The sequence below is a fragment of the Podarcis bocagei genome (genome assembly GCF_964188305.1).
Source record: "Podarcis bocagei genome assembly, chromosome: 3".
Lineage (NCBI taxonomy): Eukaryota > Metazoa > Chordata > Lepidosauria > Squamata > Lacertidae > Podarcis > Podarcis bocagei.
Genome location: NC_138127.1, coordinates 82,651,155 through 82,669,234, shown reverse-complemented (window position 1 = coordinate 82,669,234; position 18,080 = coordinate 82,651,155). Strand labels below are relative to the sequence as shown.

At 41.8% G+C, this 18,080-nt stretch overlaps 1 protein-coding gene across 5 annotated transcripts in view; it reads right to left on the bottom strand.

The window, feature by feature from the left end:
* The window catches only part of USH2A (usherin), a 457,494-nt gene that overhangs the window by 119,975 nt on the left and 319,439 nt on the right, over positions 1–18,080 (bottom strand). For all 5 annotated transcript variants that reach the window (XM_081185934.1, XM_081185935.1, XM_081185936.1 and 2 more), the window contains exon 48: positions 9,305–9,503. In XM_081185934.1, coding sequence (XP_081042060.1) covers positions 9,305–9,503 — 199 coding nt within the window. The remainder of the gene's footprint in view (positions 1–9,304; positions 9,504–18,080) is intronic.

Genomic DNA, 18,080 nt, shown 5'->3' with positions numbered 1-18,080 from the left:
ACAAGCTGAAATCGACAAATGGGGCTGTCCCTTAATTCAGTGCTGCCACTAGGAAAGGAGCACAAATTTGTGAAGCAAGTTAGGCAGTCCATTTCCAAGCCTAGTTCAAAGCATCAGAAAGCCAAAGCCACATGCCCCAGTCTGGTGGCAGCTGAATAATGCTCCAATGCATCCCTGAATGAAAATGTGCATTTTGAAGGTGAGGATTAACTTTCTAATGGCAAAGATGAATCCTTTTCTTTTTTTATTCCACACCCCCTCCCTTAAATGTCTATATCTATAATTCAACCGTCAGTCTATCTAAGCCCAGGTGAGATCAGATTCTTAAGTACAAGCCTTCTGTGGCTCGGCCTCACATACAGCCATCAGCTCGTAAGTTTAATTGAAATGTATGGCAGCAAGAAAATCTTTATCTATACTTTGGCAGATTGATGGTGCAACAGCGACTTATCTGTATTAGTGGAAACCTATTAACTAGTGCATACACGGGCTTGCTATGGTTCAGTACCGTTATTCCTTTAGGCACTAACATTATTCACGTGATTAGCCCCATTGAGTTCTTCTGAGCATGCAGGGCAATGATACTATGACTTTCACATTTCCTTCTGTAATTACTTTTAAACAGGTGAAAATGCTAACAATCAAACTAAGTGGAAGATAAAGAAAATTACAGAAATTAACACAGTTTATGAAGCTGAGCTTTTTATGCGGTCAATCGGTAAAACAAAGCAACTCACATATTCCCCTGATTCCTTTATCACAGATTGACAGAAATGGAGGGGGGGGGGAGTTTTCCCTGAAATGGCAGGGAAACCAGAGCTGGAAATGACCCCATTGTCCAAATTCTGAATTTTAAAGTATCCAAATGAGTAAGATTCAAATCTTACTCATTTGGATGCATTAAAATTCAGAACCCCGACTTCACATTTGGGACCTCTTTTTGTCCAGTGAAACAACAGTACTTTACCCACTTATTTTGAGTTATTGTAATACTGCACTTGGAAATAAGTCCCACTGAGTTCAATAAGACATACTGTATACTTCCGTGTATAAGACGCCCCCATGTATAAGACAACCCTATTTTTAAAAACCCAATATTTAAGAAATAAAGTTGTCTAGCTTTTTGGGAGGGTAGGGGAGGTCACTTCCGCCAATCGCTCACCCGCCAATGCTGATCGCTTGCCACAGTCACTGCCAACTGCACACCTCACCGCAGCCGGCAATTGTATGCCTGCTCGCCGCCACCAACAGCCCTCCCGCCCACTTGCTGCAGCTGCCAATCGCCTGCCCAATTGCCGAAGCCACAGCCAATTGCCAGCAGGCCTTGCCACAGCCACCAATCACCCACCCAATCGCCGCTGACAATCTCCTGCTTGCCTAATTTTTTTTAGCAAAAAGCATCATCTTATACATGGAAAAATGCGGTACTCCTGTCTCTAGCAAATGTGCGTATGACTATAACTATAATCCTGTTTGGTTTATGCACTGCAAGTTTGCACTGGTGTTAATTTATTCCATCCTATGTGTATTTGTATACTTACTTGCTAGGAATTACTGTTACTAGAGCGTCTGCCTCGCTACAAGACAATTATTAAACAAAATTCTGTTTTAAAGATCTGAGAAGTATAGAAGAGACACCTTTGTCTTGGGGTTGGTGGGAGATATTTTCCTCCCCTGCTACAAATTCAGGGGAAATTTATCTTCACGCTTGGGGATATGATAATGCACCTCCATACTAAGGAAACAAGATCAGACTGAAAATGAAACTGTGGAAGGGACACAGCTGAGTGGCAGAGAATCTGCTCTGTAGAAGATCTCAGGTTCAACCTCCAGCATCTGGTTGGCCACTGTGAGAAGACAATACTGGACTAGATGGACCAATGGCCTGATTCAGGAGGCTCCTGTCATATTCTTATGTTAGAGACTGAACAGGTCTGCCTCTCTCACAAACATATTGAGCAGTTCCCTTCCAAGCATGGCATTTGGACACTTTTGGATAGATGTTGCATTTCTGATTAGGGTAATTCGGATCAGCCTGATATTGTCTTGCAACTTGACTTGTAATGGCATAAACAAACATGTTAGGAACCTCTCCCATCCAACTGAGGAATAGTTTTCTGCAAGGATAGACTGTGTCATCAAGTTCTCCATGGGGAATTTGGTCATGCTTTCCTGAGACAACCTTTTGTTAAAAGTAGCTGTCACTATGTGCCTAAGAAGGAGCTTACCAATTTGCTCCTACTCAACACAATGCTGAAGCTCATTTATCCAGCTAGCCAACATTTGCATGCTTCACTATACTATTACATAGCTCCGTAACATCATCTGCAACATGTTGTAAATCGCAAAATAGCATTTTTGGCAGCATTTTAAGACAGTTACTATTTGCATTGGTATGAAGCCCAGAGGATATGCATTATCAGCCCATAAAACAGAATGCATTCAAGTAATGTCAGGATTGTGTCATATTCTGGAAGGGGAAAAAAGCCAACATACAGAAATTGGTAATGATCATCATTATCTCATCCTCCTTTATTTAGGTGCAGAAGCAGCCAGGGTTCTCATAAGGTCAGTATTATCTCATCCTATTTTATTTAGGAACAGCAACTGTGGATGGTGTAATCAGGCATAGGGCCATATATGTGCTATCCTACCTAATAGAAAATATTTCATTACCTAATTATAGTCCATACAATGGACCTGACTTAGTTCTACCTAGATTAATAGGAATTAGGGATGCAGGTAGAATTTGTTTTAAATCACACCGCTCCCTGGTATTTTAAGGAGCTGCAGTTTGTGGGTTGGACAAAAAAGCACAAATGGAGGAAATCTTATTCTGAGACCAACTAAAGACATGTTATGATACATAATCATGCCTACTCATAGCATGAGTTGCAAAACCCAGGACCTTCATCTGACAGAATTATAGTTGGGAGAATGGACAAGGGTCATCTAGTTCACCCCCTGCAATGCAGGATTCTTTTGCCCAATGTGGGGCTTGAACCCACAACCTTGAGATTAAAAGCCTCAAGCCCTACCAGCTGAGATGCCCCACCTTTTAATCCTGGTCAAGGTACCCAATTTTGACAGACCTGGTGGGCCAGTACAAGCAGCTTGGGTTACTAGAAGTGGCCCGGGTCATTGCACTAAAGCATACTTCTAATTCCCACTTGAAGATCCTTTCACTGCACTGGTTGCTTCTCCCAAATTTCCTCAAATTTTGCAAGTAGGTTGGATTGTCTTCAGGTGTCCTGCATTGTGCTCTAAATACAATTGCCTGGATCCTGCCCTACAACTTTGAAAGCCACGGGTTGTGAGTGAATTTTCAGCATGCGATGTCAGAACATCCACAAGACCCACTTACCACGCTCAAACTCCCACAAATGGAAACAAATGTTCTTTTGACTTGGATCATAATTAAAGTAATAAGATAATGTGAGGAAGTGGCTAGAGAGTTGGACTAGAGTCTGGCATTCCAGGGTTCAAATCCCCACTCAGCCATGAAGGCCATTAGGTGACCTTGGGCCAGTCACACTCTTTTAGACTAACCTACCTCACAAGGCTGTTTTAAGGATAAAATGGACAAGTGGGAAAGCGTGTGTGCCACCTTAAACTCTTTGGAGGAAATGTGGGAAACAAATGTAATAAATAAATAAATAATGAGGTTATTTGCATAGTGTGTTGCCAATCCACATTAATTCAGCAGCTAATTGAAGGACATTAGTCTCTAGCATAACTTACTTGAGCATTAAAATCCACATACCAAAAACACATACCCAAGGCAAAACAATAAACTTATCAACCTATATAGTGGTATAACCTTAGGTTCCCTTATGTGTTTCACTCAGTTCAACTTTGAAGATGCATACTGGAGTTGGTTAGACCTACATTTCCAAGGACTGTAACTGAAATGGTTGCTTTACTTTTTAAGGTTCTGGATTACAGTGTATGATAAACATTTAAATTTTATGAAGCCAAGATCTGAAAACTTTATCTTAGTGGAAACAGAATGTGAATGCTACAGTTTTGACTAACCCTACCCACAGAAGGATGCCATATAAGATGCTTATCATCCAGAATATTAATTGGTTTCTTTTGGTGACTTTCACCGATAAACATATTCTCTTATTTTAAAAGCACCTTATTAACACCTAAGATTGTGTTTCCTTCTATCACTTTCTTTGGTACCTCTTGGCCTTGAGTGAATTGCAGTTTGGGATTAGTTACACTTTTTAATTAATTAACGACATGCTCATACACTAAACTTTTAAGATGCTAAATTCATAGATTTGCTTGCACTCTCTTCCTTTAAATCAGCACTCAAGATGAAATACGTAATGGAAGAATCATGGTTTGAAGACTCTGCTGCACTGTGGCAACAAGTCCTTGTCAACACTGTACAGATCCTTTATGAAGGGCTGTAAAGGTAATGCAGAATAAACTTTGTTTATTTTTATATTTTGCTTTTATTTTGCTAAAGGCAACAGGCAAAAGGCAGATCCAATATTGGATAAAACATTTCGGAAGGCACTCTACTGACATAAGTTCTTGTGCCCAATGCTGAAGCACAGTGGAAGTAAAACATGAACCAGATAGTATAAGGGCCATACTGTGTCCTAGATAAAGGAGAAGGAAAGGGAAAGAGATGTTTCGCTCTTGATTTTCAGAAAGAGCATAGCTCACTTTTAAGATGAAGATGATCACAGCTGAGCTGGACCCAATGAATGTTTTTTTTTTTAAAATCCCATTATAGTCTTTTTCTTAGTGAATTTCTTGCACTACAGATATCAAATGGCACTGTATGGTATTGATACACTTGGATACTTACCTTTCTCATCATGGCATTCATTTGTTCCTCCTTGCAGGCTTTTTCTGTTCTGAAACATTGTAAGTTAAGAAAGCAACTCTCTTCTAGCACCTGCCTGTCTGGCTGACTATCTGGAGAACTTTCAGGGCACAACCCTCTGAAGGTGGCTCATAGCAGGATAATTTAGCTTTCAAATAATTTATAGACAAAGCCACCTGCAATGTCTTCAGTCAAGGCTCTCAATGATCCTCCTTTCACTACCCACCATATCAGCTTGTATTAAGTGTAGTCGACGAACAGAGAGGCTAACAGAGAGGCCATCTCAAATTATGACCCTTGGAACTCCTCAGATTCTTCTCTGGTGTGGTTTATAATCTGGCCCAGATAAAGGTTATTGTGCTGGCCCTCTCCTTAGAAGAACTGGACACACAAAAATTGCTTCTGAAGGACAAATACCCCCGGCACACAAAGACTGCTTTTTCCTGCAGCAGAAGTCCCCTGCTTAGTGTAGTCTTGGAAACCAGCCTAAAAACTGATTTCTTGGGGGCAAAAGTGTTGTCGCCCTGCTGCCAAGCAACAGTGTGTAGAGCTTGGTGGAGCATGAGGTCAAACAAAGAGAAGAGTCTCCAAGATACACCTGGCAGAATCAGCATACAAAGTCAAATCAATTCCAAGGGTTCTGCAAACAGCAAACCATGTGGTCAGACAATCCAGAGGTCAGGAAATCCAATGATCACAAACCAAGGGCCCAGACAGAGAGCAGGAAGTACAAAGTAGGGAACCACAGGTGTTGTTTCCAGAATCTGTCTGCTGCTGAGAGCTCTGTTTAAGAAGGCTGAAGCCAGCTGGTTCTCATCAGTGCCTACTCCTCTGTGTCCTTGAAGGCTGATCAGTTGCAGGTGGAGTAACTCCCCCTGCTCCCACTTCAGGTTGCTATTCAGCAGGTGAAGCTGACTCCTGACCCATGACACAAAAGCCTATTCCAGGGGAACCTATTCTGTACTACCATGGGAGGCAGCTTGATTTATCAGTAAATCTGATTAATTTCTTCATGCATTTGGTTAAATATGTTACAATTGACAAGGTCAGTGTGATTAAAGGTAAAAAGAGATGGGAAGCTGGTGAGAAGCCTAAGGCATCCTTTAAAGCAGGATGCAGCCACCGTGGTGCGCTCCAATTCTTTTGGGTTACAGTTCCCACCAGCCTCAGTAATGACTATAATTGTAGTCCATGACATCTGGAGGGCACCATGTTGGCTACCCCTAATATAGCACATGAAAAGAGTGCTCCACGACTTTTAAGGAGGACAGGAAGTAGAATCCCTTTAGTGCCTGCCTCACCCTTGGGGGCCATGCCTTCTTCAGAACATGGATAGATGTGTGAGTTATGGGGAGCCGGATGGTGCAATTCATTATGGTCTCTGAGCAAGAGTGGGACCACTCTAAATGGGAGCAAGGTGCCTGTGCTGCCTGGTCCAAAGTGTGTTAATACCTGCACTAGAGATGGGATGAGTTAAGAATAAGAACTCAACTCATGGCAGAACCTTTTACACTTAAATTTTAAATCTATAAAACTACAGCCCTTTACATCACTAAAACTGCAGTTTCATATTCATATTCCTGGTCTGTACAGAAATATATATTTCCCTTCGTGTTTTCTTTCTCAGCTGGTAACAAACTATAAAGGTACTAAGTTCACTAAATAAAAAAACAAACAAAAAACTTATACTGGGAATGATTCTCAAAAATGCAGTAATGCATATTTGAACCTTACAGGTGAGACAATAAAGGGCTAAACTTTCCCAGTGCTAAATGCAACACATAGCTAAGGCTGTGTCAGCTGCTGTAATTTATATTTTGATGTGAATCACTCAGATAACTCACTTTCCTAATTGCTGTCTTGTCTGACAGCGATCTTATGAATACATGCTGTCATTGCATGTGTGATGATGCTGTTGACAAATAGGGACATTATTTCATTACATTAAATCTTACCTTCAAACTAAGAGTTTTCTACCTCATTTGTCAATAAAAAACTGTGTACAGACTCCTACTCTCTGACTACATTATTGATCCCACTCCTAAACTGCAACTAATATGACCATTAATCTGCAAATGACCATAATTTAAAAATATTTCTGACAAAGCACGATAGGCCCACATTCAGAGTTGCTCATCATTGTCACGTAAACAACCACCCACTTGTAGCTGAAACTAAATGGATTTGCTGTAAAGTGGCATCAAATCATTCAACCAAGTAAGTCTCCAAAAAGGCATCTAATCATCCCAATAAACTAATATTTGCCATGCAGATTATGATAAATGATAAGAATAAAATGCACCAGAGGAAGCTGTATAAGCATCTCCTCATACTTTTTACTGTCAGCTTTTTAAAAAAAATAATAATATAGGTAGCACAAGACTGTTGGAAACAGATGTGTATCTAAAAGCAGTCAGTTACTATGGATTCACTGTAATTGAAGCATATAGAAACATTGGCTCAAGCTTCAGTACTGCAAGGTTATCAGTTGTGATGGCATATGCTGGCACCATGCAACCCATAATACGGCAGCACAATTTAATTCCACTGTAACGCAAGCATCACAATCACATAGCTGCAGCATGCAAATCAATGCTATGGATATGTGTGTAAACAGGACATCATGGGCTCCTCCAGATGTCCTCCTTTTTGCACCTTCATGATGATTTGTGCTTGTGATGTTTGTGACTGCAAAGGTTTTGGGGCGGCCCCATTTCATTTTCAGTCAATGACTTATCCCATAACCTCCTGTTGAAATCGCATAACTTTTTATACCACAAATGTTCTTGTTTATCTTTTCCCCACTTTTTTGTTGTGCTATATCCCCTCCAGACAGAAGTAATGTGGCAGCATCAGGGAAGCGTCCCAGAACCAACTAAAGTAGAATAAATCATAAAATCTCATAGTTGGAAGGGACCCCAAGGATCATCTAGTCCAACCCCCTGCAATGCAATTAATCTCAACTAAAGCATCCATGACAGATAGCCATCCTGCTTAAAAACCTCCAAGGAAGGAGAGTCTACAACCTCCCAAGGGAGTCTGTTCCACTGTCAAACAGCTCTTACCATCGTTCTTCCTGATGTTTAGTCTGAATCTCCTTTCTTTATCTCAAGCCATTCATTTGTGTTCTACCTCCAGAGGAGAAAACAAGCTTGCTCCATCTTCCATGTGACAGCCCTTTAGATATTTGAAGATGGCTATCACATCTCCTTTCGGTCTCCCCTTTTCTAGGCTAAAGATACTCAACTCTCTCAATCATTCCTAATAAGGCTTGGTTTCCAGACCCTTGTTCATCTTGGTTGCCCTCCTCTGCATACGTTCCAGCTTGTCAATATCCTCCTTAAATTGTGGCACCCAGAATTGGACACAGTATTCCAGATATGGTCTGAGCAAGACCAAAGAGTGATACTAGTACTTCTCTGGATCTAGACATGATACTTCTGTTGATGAAGCCTAGAACAGCATTACAGTGGTGCCCCGCAAGACGAATGTCTCGCAAGACGGAAAACTCGCTAGACGAAAGAGTTTTCCCTTTTGGAGGTGCTTCGCAAAACGAATTTCCTATGGGCTTGCTTCGCAAGACGAAAATGTCTTGCGAGTTCCTGCGGTTTCCCCCCCTTTCCCCCCCTTTTTCTAAGCCACTAAGCCGCTTATCAGCTGATCCGATAAGCCGATAAGCCGCTAAAAGCCGCTAATAGCACTAATAGCGCTAATCCGCTAATCCGTCAATGGGCTTGCTTCGCAAGACGAAAAAACCACTAGACGAAGAGAATCACAGAACGGATTCTTTTCGTCTTGCGAGGCACCACTGTAGTTGTTTTTTTACTGCTGTTGCTGCGTCACACTGCTGACTCATATTAAGCCTGTAGTCTAATAAGACCCCTAGATCCTTTTCATATGCAATACTGTCAAGCCAGGTGTCCCCCATCTTATATTTGTGCAGCTGGTTCTTCCTGCCTAAGTGTAGAACCTGACATTTGTCCCTATTGAAATTCATTTTGTTAGCTTGGGCCTAGTTCTCCAATCTCTTAAGGTTGTTTTGAAATCTGACTGTGCTTCTTGCGGCTTTGGCTATCCCTCCATTACTAATGCACTATTATTGTGTCAAGAATACACTGCAGAATACACACACAATAAGACACCAGTCTGGAGAGCCCCTAAGTTCTGTTGAATAGCTCAGCCCTCAAGGACAGAGTGTGCAATAGGGGATAGGAATGCACAGGGTACCCCTGGGTTGGTTCTTGTAATATATAAGTCACCATGGCTACGGACTTTCAAACTCCTAATTTTCTCCTTAGCTCATATACTAAACTTTTGCTGGTGAGTGAGTTACAGAGTGCGGTTGGACAACTGAAAAGCCCCTGTATTCAATCATGAGTCTCCTCGGCTCTGAAGGTGGAACTCACTCAGTAGATCTTAATATAAAAGCAGGTTCACCAGCAGGTTAATTGATGTTACCTTAAACTGTGGGTTATAGCACAGGCCTCCACAGATATTTTCATGGATATCACATTGCAAGGACAGACATGCCATTCCACCCTGATGTTTTGATAGCTGCTGTGGCACAGTGCACCGTCGCTGAGCTTTGCGTAACAGATCATATCCTAGGATGATGCCATTTGGTTGTCCTGGTGATGCCCAGTTAATCTGAAGTGACCTAGAGCAACAAAAATCATTAATGTGTAAGACAACTCATAAGATATGTGAGTTCCATTTAGCTGTTGCTGAAACTGAAATCCATACAGGTGTCCTTTTAACATTGCTGCAACGGAGCTTTGAGTTGCAAAGCTCTGGCTAAGGTAAATCATTGTTGGAGTGATATTTTGCTAACCAATTTGAGAGATCCACCTGAAAAGTGGTATTTAAATAGAAATACCTCAAACAGACAGAGCACTGCTTCAGTGTAACCATTATTCTCAAGTGTTTTCAATGTCTTAAAAAACAAACCTTTCTTTTGGTACCATAGAATGATATATTAATATATCAAATTGCTACAAAGCATGTGTTTGATAGTCAAAAGCAAAATTTGAACTTCTTATAAATTTCTGATTCTCAGGAGTACCAGGGCAGGGCAAGTTTGATCCCCATATGGGGCAACTGCATATTCCTGCATTGCAGGGAGTTGGACTAGATGGTTCGCATGGTCCCTTCCAACTCTACCATTCTATGATTCTATGACAGACAGGACTTTCAACAAGAACAGGTAAAGGTAAAGGACCCCTGGGTGGTTAAGTCCAGTCGAATTCAACTATGGGGTGCGGCACTCATCTCCGCTTTCAGGGTGAGGGAGCTAGCGTTTGTCCACAGATGGCTTTCCAGGTCATATGGCCAGCATGACTAAACCGCTTCTGGCACAATGAGACACTGTGACTGAAGCCAGAGTGCATGGAAACACTGTTTACCTTTCCGCTGCAATGGTACCTATCTACTCACACTGGTATGCTTTCGAACTGTGAGCTTGGCAGGAGCTGGGGTGCTGGGCACTGAAGTTGCAACTTCTGCAGGCAAACCACTGCACTGTGACCCTTCCTGTAGGTTCTGCAGACCTGATCATCTCTGTTGCCATATTCACTCAACTAATAGGCGGAGCTAAATGCTGTCTGCTATAAGTGTCCACAAAACCAGACTGTAGCATTATAAAATATGGACACAAACCAGGCAAAGACAGGTTCTTTTGAGTTCTATAAGTTCAATTAAGACTTAGGCACATGCTTAAATATTTCCTATTAGAAAGATGGACTTACTAGTGCTTCACTCTAGTAGGATCATGCACTTATCATATGTTATTCCCAACATACATTTTAAAGAATGTTAAAGCCCAATTACATGACTACTGTCAGAATACTTGGTGACATTGTAAATTAGCATTCATTTAAAGTGAGATGGTTACATTCAGATAGCAGCAGCTGAGATAAACTTTGACATTTTTACAGAATAAAAATAACACAGTGAACTATTATTTCACCACCTTGAGGTATAAACAGAGGAATGTATAACAATAACAATATGTAGAGGAAGGATTAATGTCACCTGTGAAGGGATAACTTCACAGGTTACTTGTAGAGTCACCATTATTATTCTGAAATCTCCATCTGACTTGCTGAATTAATGCCATAGTCTGTGAAAGTCTATTTTATATTCACTGCATATTCTACTCAAGGCAAAAAATATATATCCTTACATACAAATGACATTACTGACAAACATATAGAGGAAAGAAAGAAAGAAAGAAAGAAAGACCCTTAAAATTATTTGAAGGCTGGATATACATCTTAGTGTATATTATTTCGGAGCTAAGCAAATATGTAGTAAACAGTATTTAAGCATAGACTGCTTTTGACACGGTGCTCCTTGTTTTTGTTCTTAATCTTTTTTTACAAGATGAAATTTATCAGGATGGATAAAAGGAAGTGCTTATTCGCACAGCACATATTTAAACTATGGAATGTGCTCCCCCAGGAGGCAGTGATGGCCACCAACTTGTATGGCTTTAAAAGAGGACTGGACAAATTCATGGAAGAAAAGGCTACCCATGGCTACCCCTCAAGATAGTCATGCTCTGCCTCCATTGTTGGATGCAGTCGTGCTTCTGAATATCAGTTGCTGGAAACCACAGGAGTGCTTTGTGCTTGGGTCCTGCTTGCAGGTTTCCCATAGGCATCTGGGTGGCCACTGTGAGAACAGGATGCTGGACTAGATGAGCCACTGGCCTGATCCAGCAGACTCTTATTATGGTGTGATATATGAACAGACAAAAAAAAAGTAGAATCTTATGAAGAAGAAAAAAGTAGCAGTTAATTTTTATCTCCAATGGTTTGTGAATTTCGTGCTTGCACTTTTATGCTTCCAGAAACCACCAGATCATCTCCATTCTGAGTCCTCACTTTTAAAGTCCCCACCTCACTTTTAAAGTCTCCACTTTGCCTGGAAATGTTATCTGGCTTCTTTGTTTAATTGCTACTGATGGGACTCCATGGGCGAACGACAGGTTCATACAAGGTTGTTTGAATTGGGCCTTTGACTCACCAACTGAATCAAGACTGAGCCAGAACTGCACAAAAGGTCCTTCTGATACAAGCGATGCCCGCTGGACATCTTTCATTACCACAAAACTGTTCAGTTTCGGTTTCAGTTTCTGTTAATTGGTTCTCGTGGGAAACTTGCAGATTCTAGCTTCACCAATTAACTCAAGCTGGTGTCAATTTACTCTTGGCAGAAAGCCCAGGTCTGCTTGACCTAGAAACTACTCACTCTGATTGGTTAACGAGCAGCACTCAACTCTGTTATCAAGGGATTGCTAGCACAGTTTGGTGTGAGGTGTGTTAGGAGTTAGAAGTGCTGTGTATGGTTTTGAGAGAGAGAAAGGAAGGAAGGATTTATTTTGCTTTTATTTGTATGCAGAAACTCTGCTGGTTTTATTTTTCCTTTTAATAAATCCTGTAAATAGTTCTTCTGAGTCTAGCTGACTAGTCATTACTGCCGCAACTAGCTTCTTCGCTGTGCAGGAAAACTCTGCTACGTTTGGGCTAAAGCCAGTAGGGCTATGCCTGACACTTCAAAGTTCCATGAGGTTATGGGCATTGTGCTGCCAGCCTGAGTTGCGGTGGTGTCAGCATCAACGGCGTTGGTTCCAGTAGTTCCAGAAGTTGTTGTTCCTGGCTGGTTCCTGACCGTGGTGAGCTGGTGACGCAGCGGACGCAAGGACAACAGTTGCAGCGTGTGAGTGCTGGGTGCTGTGGTTCCTGTTCTCTCTCTCGGTGGTCGTGAGTAGCTGGTTCCGGGTTCCAGGGACATCGCTCTCAAGATGGCCTCACAACCAGTTCAGATGGCTTTTGAGCGTCTGAATGACTCCAATTACTTGCTGTGGTCGGAACGCATGCAGGCAGTGCTGCAGAGGGATCGTCTCTGGCAAGTGGTGAGTAAGTTTCCTACGAAGCCTGATGATGAAGACCTCGATAAAGACCAAAGAGCAAGGGCCACAATTGTCTTGGGGCTGGAAGATTCCCAGTTGCCGTATGTGAGGGGAATCAAGACAGCTAGAGGTGTGTGGCAAGCACTTAAAGAACTCCATGTGCGTGAGACAGCGGTTTCCAAGCTGTTCATTCGCAAGGCATTGTACAAGGCAATGTTACAGCCTGGGGTTACAATGCAGGAACACCTACACAGTTTACAGTTAAAGTTTGCTGCGCTACAGGAAAGAGACTGTGCGTTAGACCAGCAGGAGAAGGTGGCTATTATTTTGAGTTCTCTCCCGGAAAGCTGGGATAATTTAGTTTTGTCTCTAGAAGGCATGCAGGAGCGTGATTTATCAGTCAGTTACGTTACTGGGCGTTTGATTGAAGAATGGCAGAAGAGGCAAGAAAGGTCGGTGGCTGCAGAGGTTTCTACAGGTGGGCGGTTTGGAGGGAGTTCTCATGCCGTGCCAGAGGTGGAGCAAAAGCAGCGTACTGGTGAGGAGTCAGCGTTTGCTGTTAGGCGTTGTTTCCGATGTGGGTCTTCAGCGCATCTAAAACGACAATGTCCGGAGTTGGTCAAGTCTCAGTTGCCGGTGCAGGAGCAGAGACGAGATCAGCAGCAGCAGCAGCGTAAAAAGAAATTCTTCAAACGAAAACAGTCGGCTCAGCTGGTGACCGGCGAGGTCAAGATTGCTGATGAGAAACAAGCGGTCTGGGTGGTCGATTCGGGAGCGTCTCGCCACATCGTGAATTCAGATGAATTGTTTGTTTCCAAGAACTCAGCACGGCGCAGCCAGGTGGCTCTAGCAGACGGAAGTACTTCCGAAGTGATTTCGGGGGGTGCAGTTTTTGTTCCTTGTCTTCGTGAATGCCTGCAAAATGTACTTTGTGTGCCGTCATTAAGGAGCAATCTGATGTCTGTAGATTGTTTGCTGAAAGCTGGGTTTAAAGTGCATTTTGAAGGAGACAGTTGCATTATTAAGAAGGCTGGTGAGATTTTAGGCACTGCTAAGTCAGAGGGAGGCTTGTTTTGGCTTAAAGCAGGATCTCAAGTTGCAGCAGTAGTCAGTAAATCTCAGCCTGCAGTGAATAACAAAGCTATACATGACAACTGTGTGCACTTATTGCATAGGAAAATGGGGCATGCTTGCTGGAAAAGTGTACTAAAAATGTCTGAATTGGCTGATGGGGGTAATTTAAAGAGTTGTAACAAGTACCTTGATTGTAATGTTTGTAAAAAGGTTAAAACCCACAGAGTCTCTTACCCCAGAAGTGACAGAGTCAGTGAGTCACCGCTACAGCTGGTTCACATGGACGTAATTGGTCCATTTGCTGTAAGCAGGGGTGGATCGCGTTTTTCACTAACAATTGTGGATGACGCCACGCGTTATTCTTGGGTTTTTCCCATGAAGAATAAGGGTGACGTGTTCACTAAGTTTAAAGGCTGGGTGGCATCTGTGGAAAGATTTCTGTCTGTTAAACTCAAAAGGATACAGACGGACAGAGGTGGCGAATTTATGTCAAATGCTTTTAGAGATTGGTTACAAAAGCGTGGCATTGGGCATAGAAAAACGAACGTTTTTTCCCCAGAGGAGAATGGCGTTGCAGAGCGAAAAAACAGATCTTTACAAGATATGATGTTTGCCATGCTTGATGATGCTGATTTGCCCATGTCTTATTGGGGGGAGAGCATGCTCACCGCGTGTTATCTCCAAAATAGGCTCTTTCATCAAACAATAGGTACAACCCCGTACTTTAAATTGTTTCAGAAAAAACCCAAAATTGACCATTTGCATGTGTTTGGATCAAAAGCCTGGGTATTAATTCCAAAACAAATGAGAAAGAAGGGAGATCCTAAGACCAAACAGTTAGTGTTTGTGGGTTACCAGGAGCTGGGAAAAGGTTTCCGCTTTGCTGAAGGGACAAATGGCATTGTGATCTCCAGGAATGCCAGTTTTTGTGAACATAGTGGCTGGGAGAGACTACATGCCAATACTGAGGTTTGGTTTGAACCTTCCCAGGAGCTTCATGACTCTGAAGGTAGACACAGAGAATCAGAGTCTGAGGGGGAGGAAAGTTCAGATAAGAGCTCTCAAGAAAGTGGAATTAGCCAGAGACCTGTTGCTAAGCAACAAAAGAGAGGTCATAGTTCTGAGGAGGAAAGTGGGTCAGAAGAAAAATTTTCTCCCAGAAGATCTAAAAGACAAAACAAAGGAGTGCCTCCAGTGCGTTTTTCTCCTGATACTGCAAATGTGTTTAGTGTAAGTGCAGAACCCAAGAGTTTTCAGGAGGTGTTAAAGTTACCAAAAGAGGAGGCAGAGCTCTGGAAACAGGCAATGGAGGAAGAGATGTCCTCTCTGAATGAGCACAAGGTTTTTACACCAGTAGCAGCGCCTGAGGGGGCAAAGATTGTAGGCTGCAGGTGGGTGTACGAAAGACTTAGGCCCGGTTAGGACATATCTAGGGTTGGAAGTGTGCTGGGCCCAAGATGGCAGCTGCCTAATTAGTCAGCAGAACAAAGTTAAGCAACTACTGACTACATACAGGATGCAGGATTGCAAAGGGGCAGTGGTGCCTATGGATCCAGGTTTCATAAAAACACTTCATACAGATGAGAGTCCTGAATTTGAACATCCTGATGTATATCACTCTGTAATTGGAAGTTTATTGTATATAGCACAGTGGTCCAGACCTGATATTAGCTATGCAGTAGGCATATTAAGTAGATTGGTCTCAAAACCCACACTAAATGCCTGGAAAGGGGTAAAACAAGTTCTGAGGTATCTCAAACAGACAATTGGCTATATGTTACAATTAAATTCTTCAGAGGACGAAATGTTGAGTTGCTACTGTGATAGTGACTGGGGAAATTTGCCAGATAGAAAATCTGTCACAGGACTAGTTATAATGGTCGGTGGAGCTTTAATCAGCTGGCGGTCTCGCAAGCAAGACGTTGTAAGTGTGTCATCAACGGAATCAGAGTATGCCGCATTGAGTGAATTGTGCAACGAGGTGATTTATTTCAAGCATTTGTTAACAGATTTAAATGTAAATTGTGGAGAACCAGTACAAGTTTACATTGATAATCAAGCTTGTATAACATTAAGTAAAACAGAGGGTTTCAAATCGCGTTCCAAACATATCTCTGTAAAATACCAAAATGTACGTTGCTGTGTACAAGACAATGTAATCACCTGTACTTATGTGTCAAGTGAAGAAAATGTAGCAGATGTGTTAACTAAACCATTGGCAAAGATAAAGAACAAGCGAATGTGCAAGGGTTTAGGTTTGCTGGAAAAATAATCTCCTACATAGGTGTATTTGGTGTTAATTGTTCAGCAGAATCTGTGAGGGGGTGTTCAGTTTCGGTTTCAGTTTCTGTTAATTGGTTCTCGTGGGAAACTTGCAGATTCTAGCTTCACCAATTAACTCAAGCTGGTGTCAATTTACTCTTGGCAGAAAGCCCAGGTCTGCTTGACCTAGAAACTACTCACTCTGATTGGTTAACGAGCAGCACTCAACTCTGTTATCAAGGGATTGCTAGCACAGTTTGGTGTGAGGTGTGTTAGGAGTTAGAAGTGCTGTGTATGGTTTTGAGAGAGAGAAAGGAAGGAAGGATTTATTTTGCTTTTATTTGTATGCAGAAACTCTGCTGGTTTTATTTTTCCTTTTAATAAATCCTGTAAATAGTTCTTCTGAGTCTAGCTGACTAGTCATTACTGCCGCAACTAGCTTCTTCGCTGTGCAGGAAAACTCTGCTACGTTTGGGCTAAAGCCAGTAGGGCTATGCCTGACACTTCAAAGTTCCATGAAAAACATTGGCTAAGCTGCTAGAAGAGATTAGCTTTCCATTACAATAAGTGGCTATCATCCCAAAGACACTGAACAAGTTGGGTAGTTAATAACAGTTTCTGCAGAACTTGCACAACTTATATCCCACAACTTATATCCCAGGTTATGTCTGACAGTGTATGAGGGTCTCGAGAAAATTCCTGCTCTTGCTTGCTGCCTGAGAGGAATAGTTAAAATTGGATACATGTCACAGGTTGCATTTGGCTGCTTGATGGGTCACAACTTGGTGAGATTGCCATGGCCTAATGTATTGTGAGAACACATTTAAACCAAATGTATGTAAAAACAATAATGATATAGCCTTAAAATAGTTCTTAAAAGTCACCGCCCACTTGCTCCCCAATCCTCAAAAATACACACATGCAACAAAAGAGGAAGAGCTATAATAATTCTAATAAAATCATGTTGCAGAATGTGAGTTGCATTGCCCTCCTCCCATGTGGCTCTCTCATAGAAATCATACCTTTTCCCCATTGGCAGATATGTATTAAAATGTCTCCTTGTTTATACAATCTGTTATTTTCCCCTTGAACCTATTCCTTGATGGAGGATAAATAAGAAAAATTCGTATGCAGGCCAGCACCTACTGAAACTGCCAGCTGTAGTGTTTGTCATATTTCAATCAAAGTTGAAGCCAGCCAGCCATTTTTATACTGCATGGTCCCTACATACTCAAGGACCAGAATTAATGAATTAGCTATTGATTAAATTCCACTCTAGCAAATCCACCGTGGCAAATAAATGAACTACCCGGGGCACGTGTAGGCCACAGCCAGACATGTCCGGGCAATCGATCAGTAGTTAGTATTCTTTTGGGATATGGGAACAACTGATGATAATATGACATGTAAGGGAAGGCAATGGAGAAAGTCTGTTTCTGGCTCAGCAGATTATAAAATCTGCAAGGTATTTCTGATCTTCTTGCATTTGTATGTTATGACATTTTTAGTTTGTATATAATAACAGAGACATGCATAAGTGTTTTCCATACTTCAGACAAAAGCATACATGAGTGAAAGTCAGGGGTGGGGAGAGGGATGATTTCCAGAATTGAGTTCTTATCATCAAACAAGCTTTGACTAGACATGTTTATGTGACAGAAAAATAGCAAGCTTAATTTCACCTAGCAGTTACACTTTGCACAGACAAATAACAGAATTCAGAGGAAATGTACAAAGAGAAAACAGAAGTTTCTTTGAAATACTGCATGTGTAGATCCGTTTTGTTAGCATATTTCCGAAGATTTAGGTGTCAGATTGTAGTTATTCAAAAGAGACGCTTCTCCCACTCACAAGAAACAAGCTAAGCACCAATCTCTGCCAGAAGTGTAATAAAACCACATCAACAATAACAAGCACGCAGGAGGCTAACTACTTTATTGTTGCCGTAATTTTGATAAATGTCTTGGCAATGGGCAGCCATTAGTT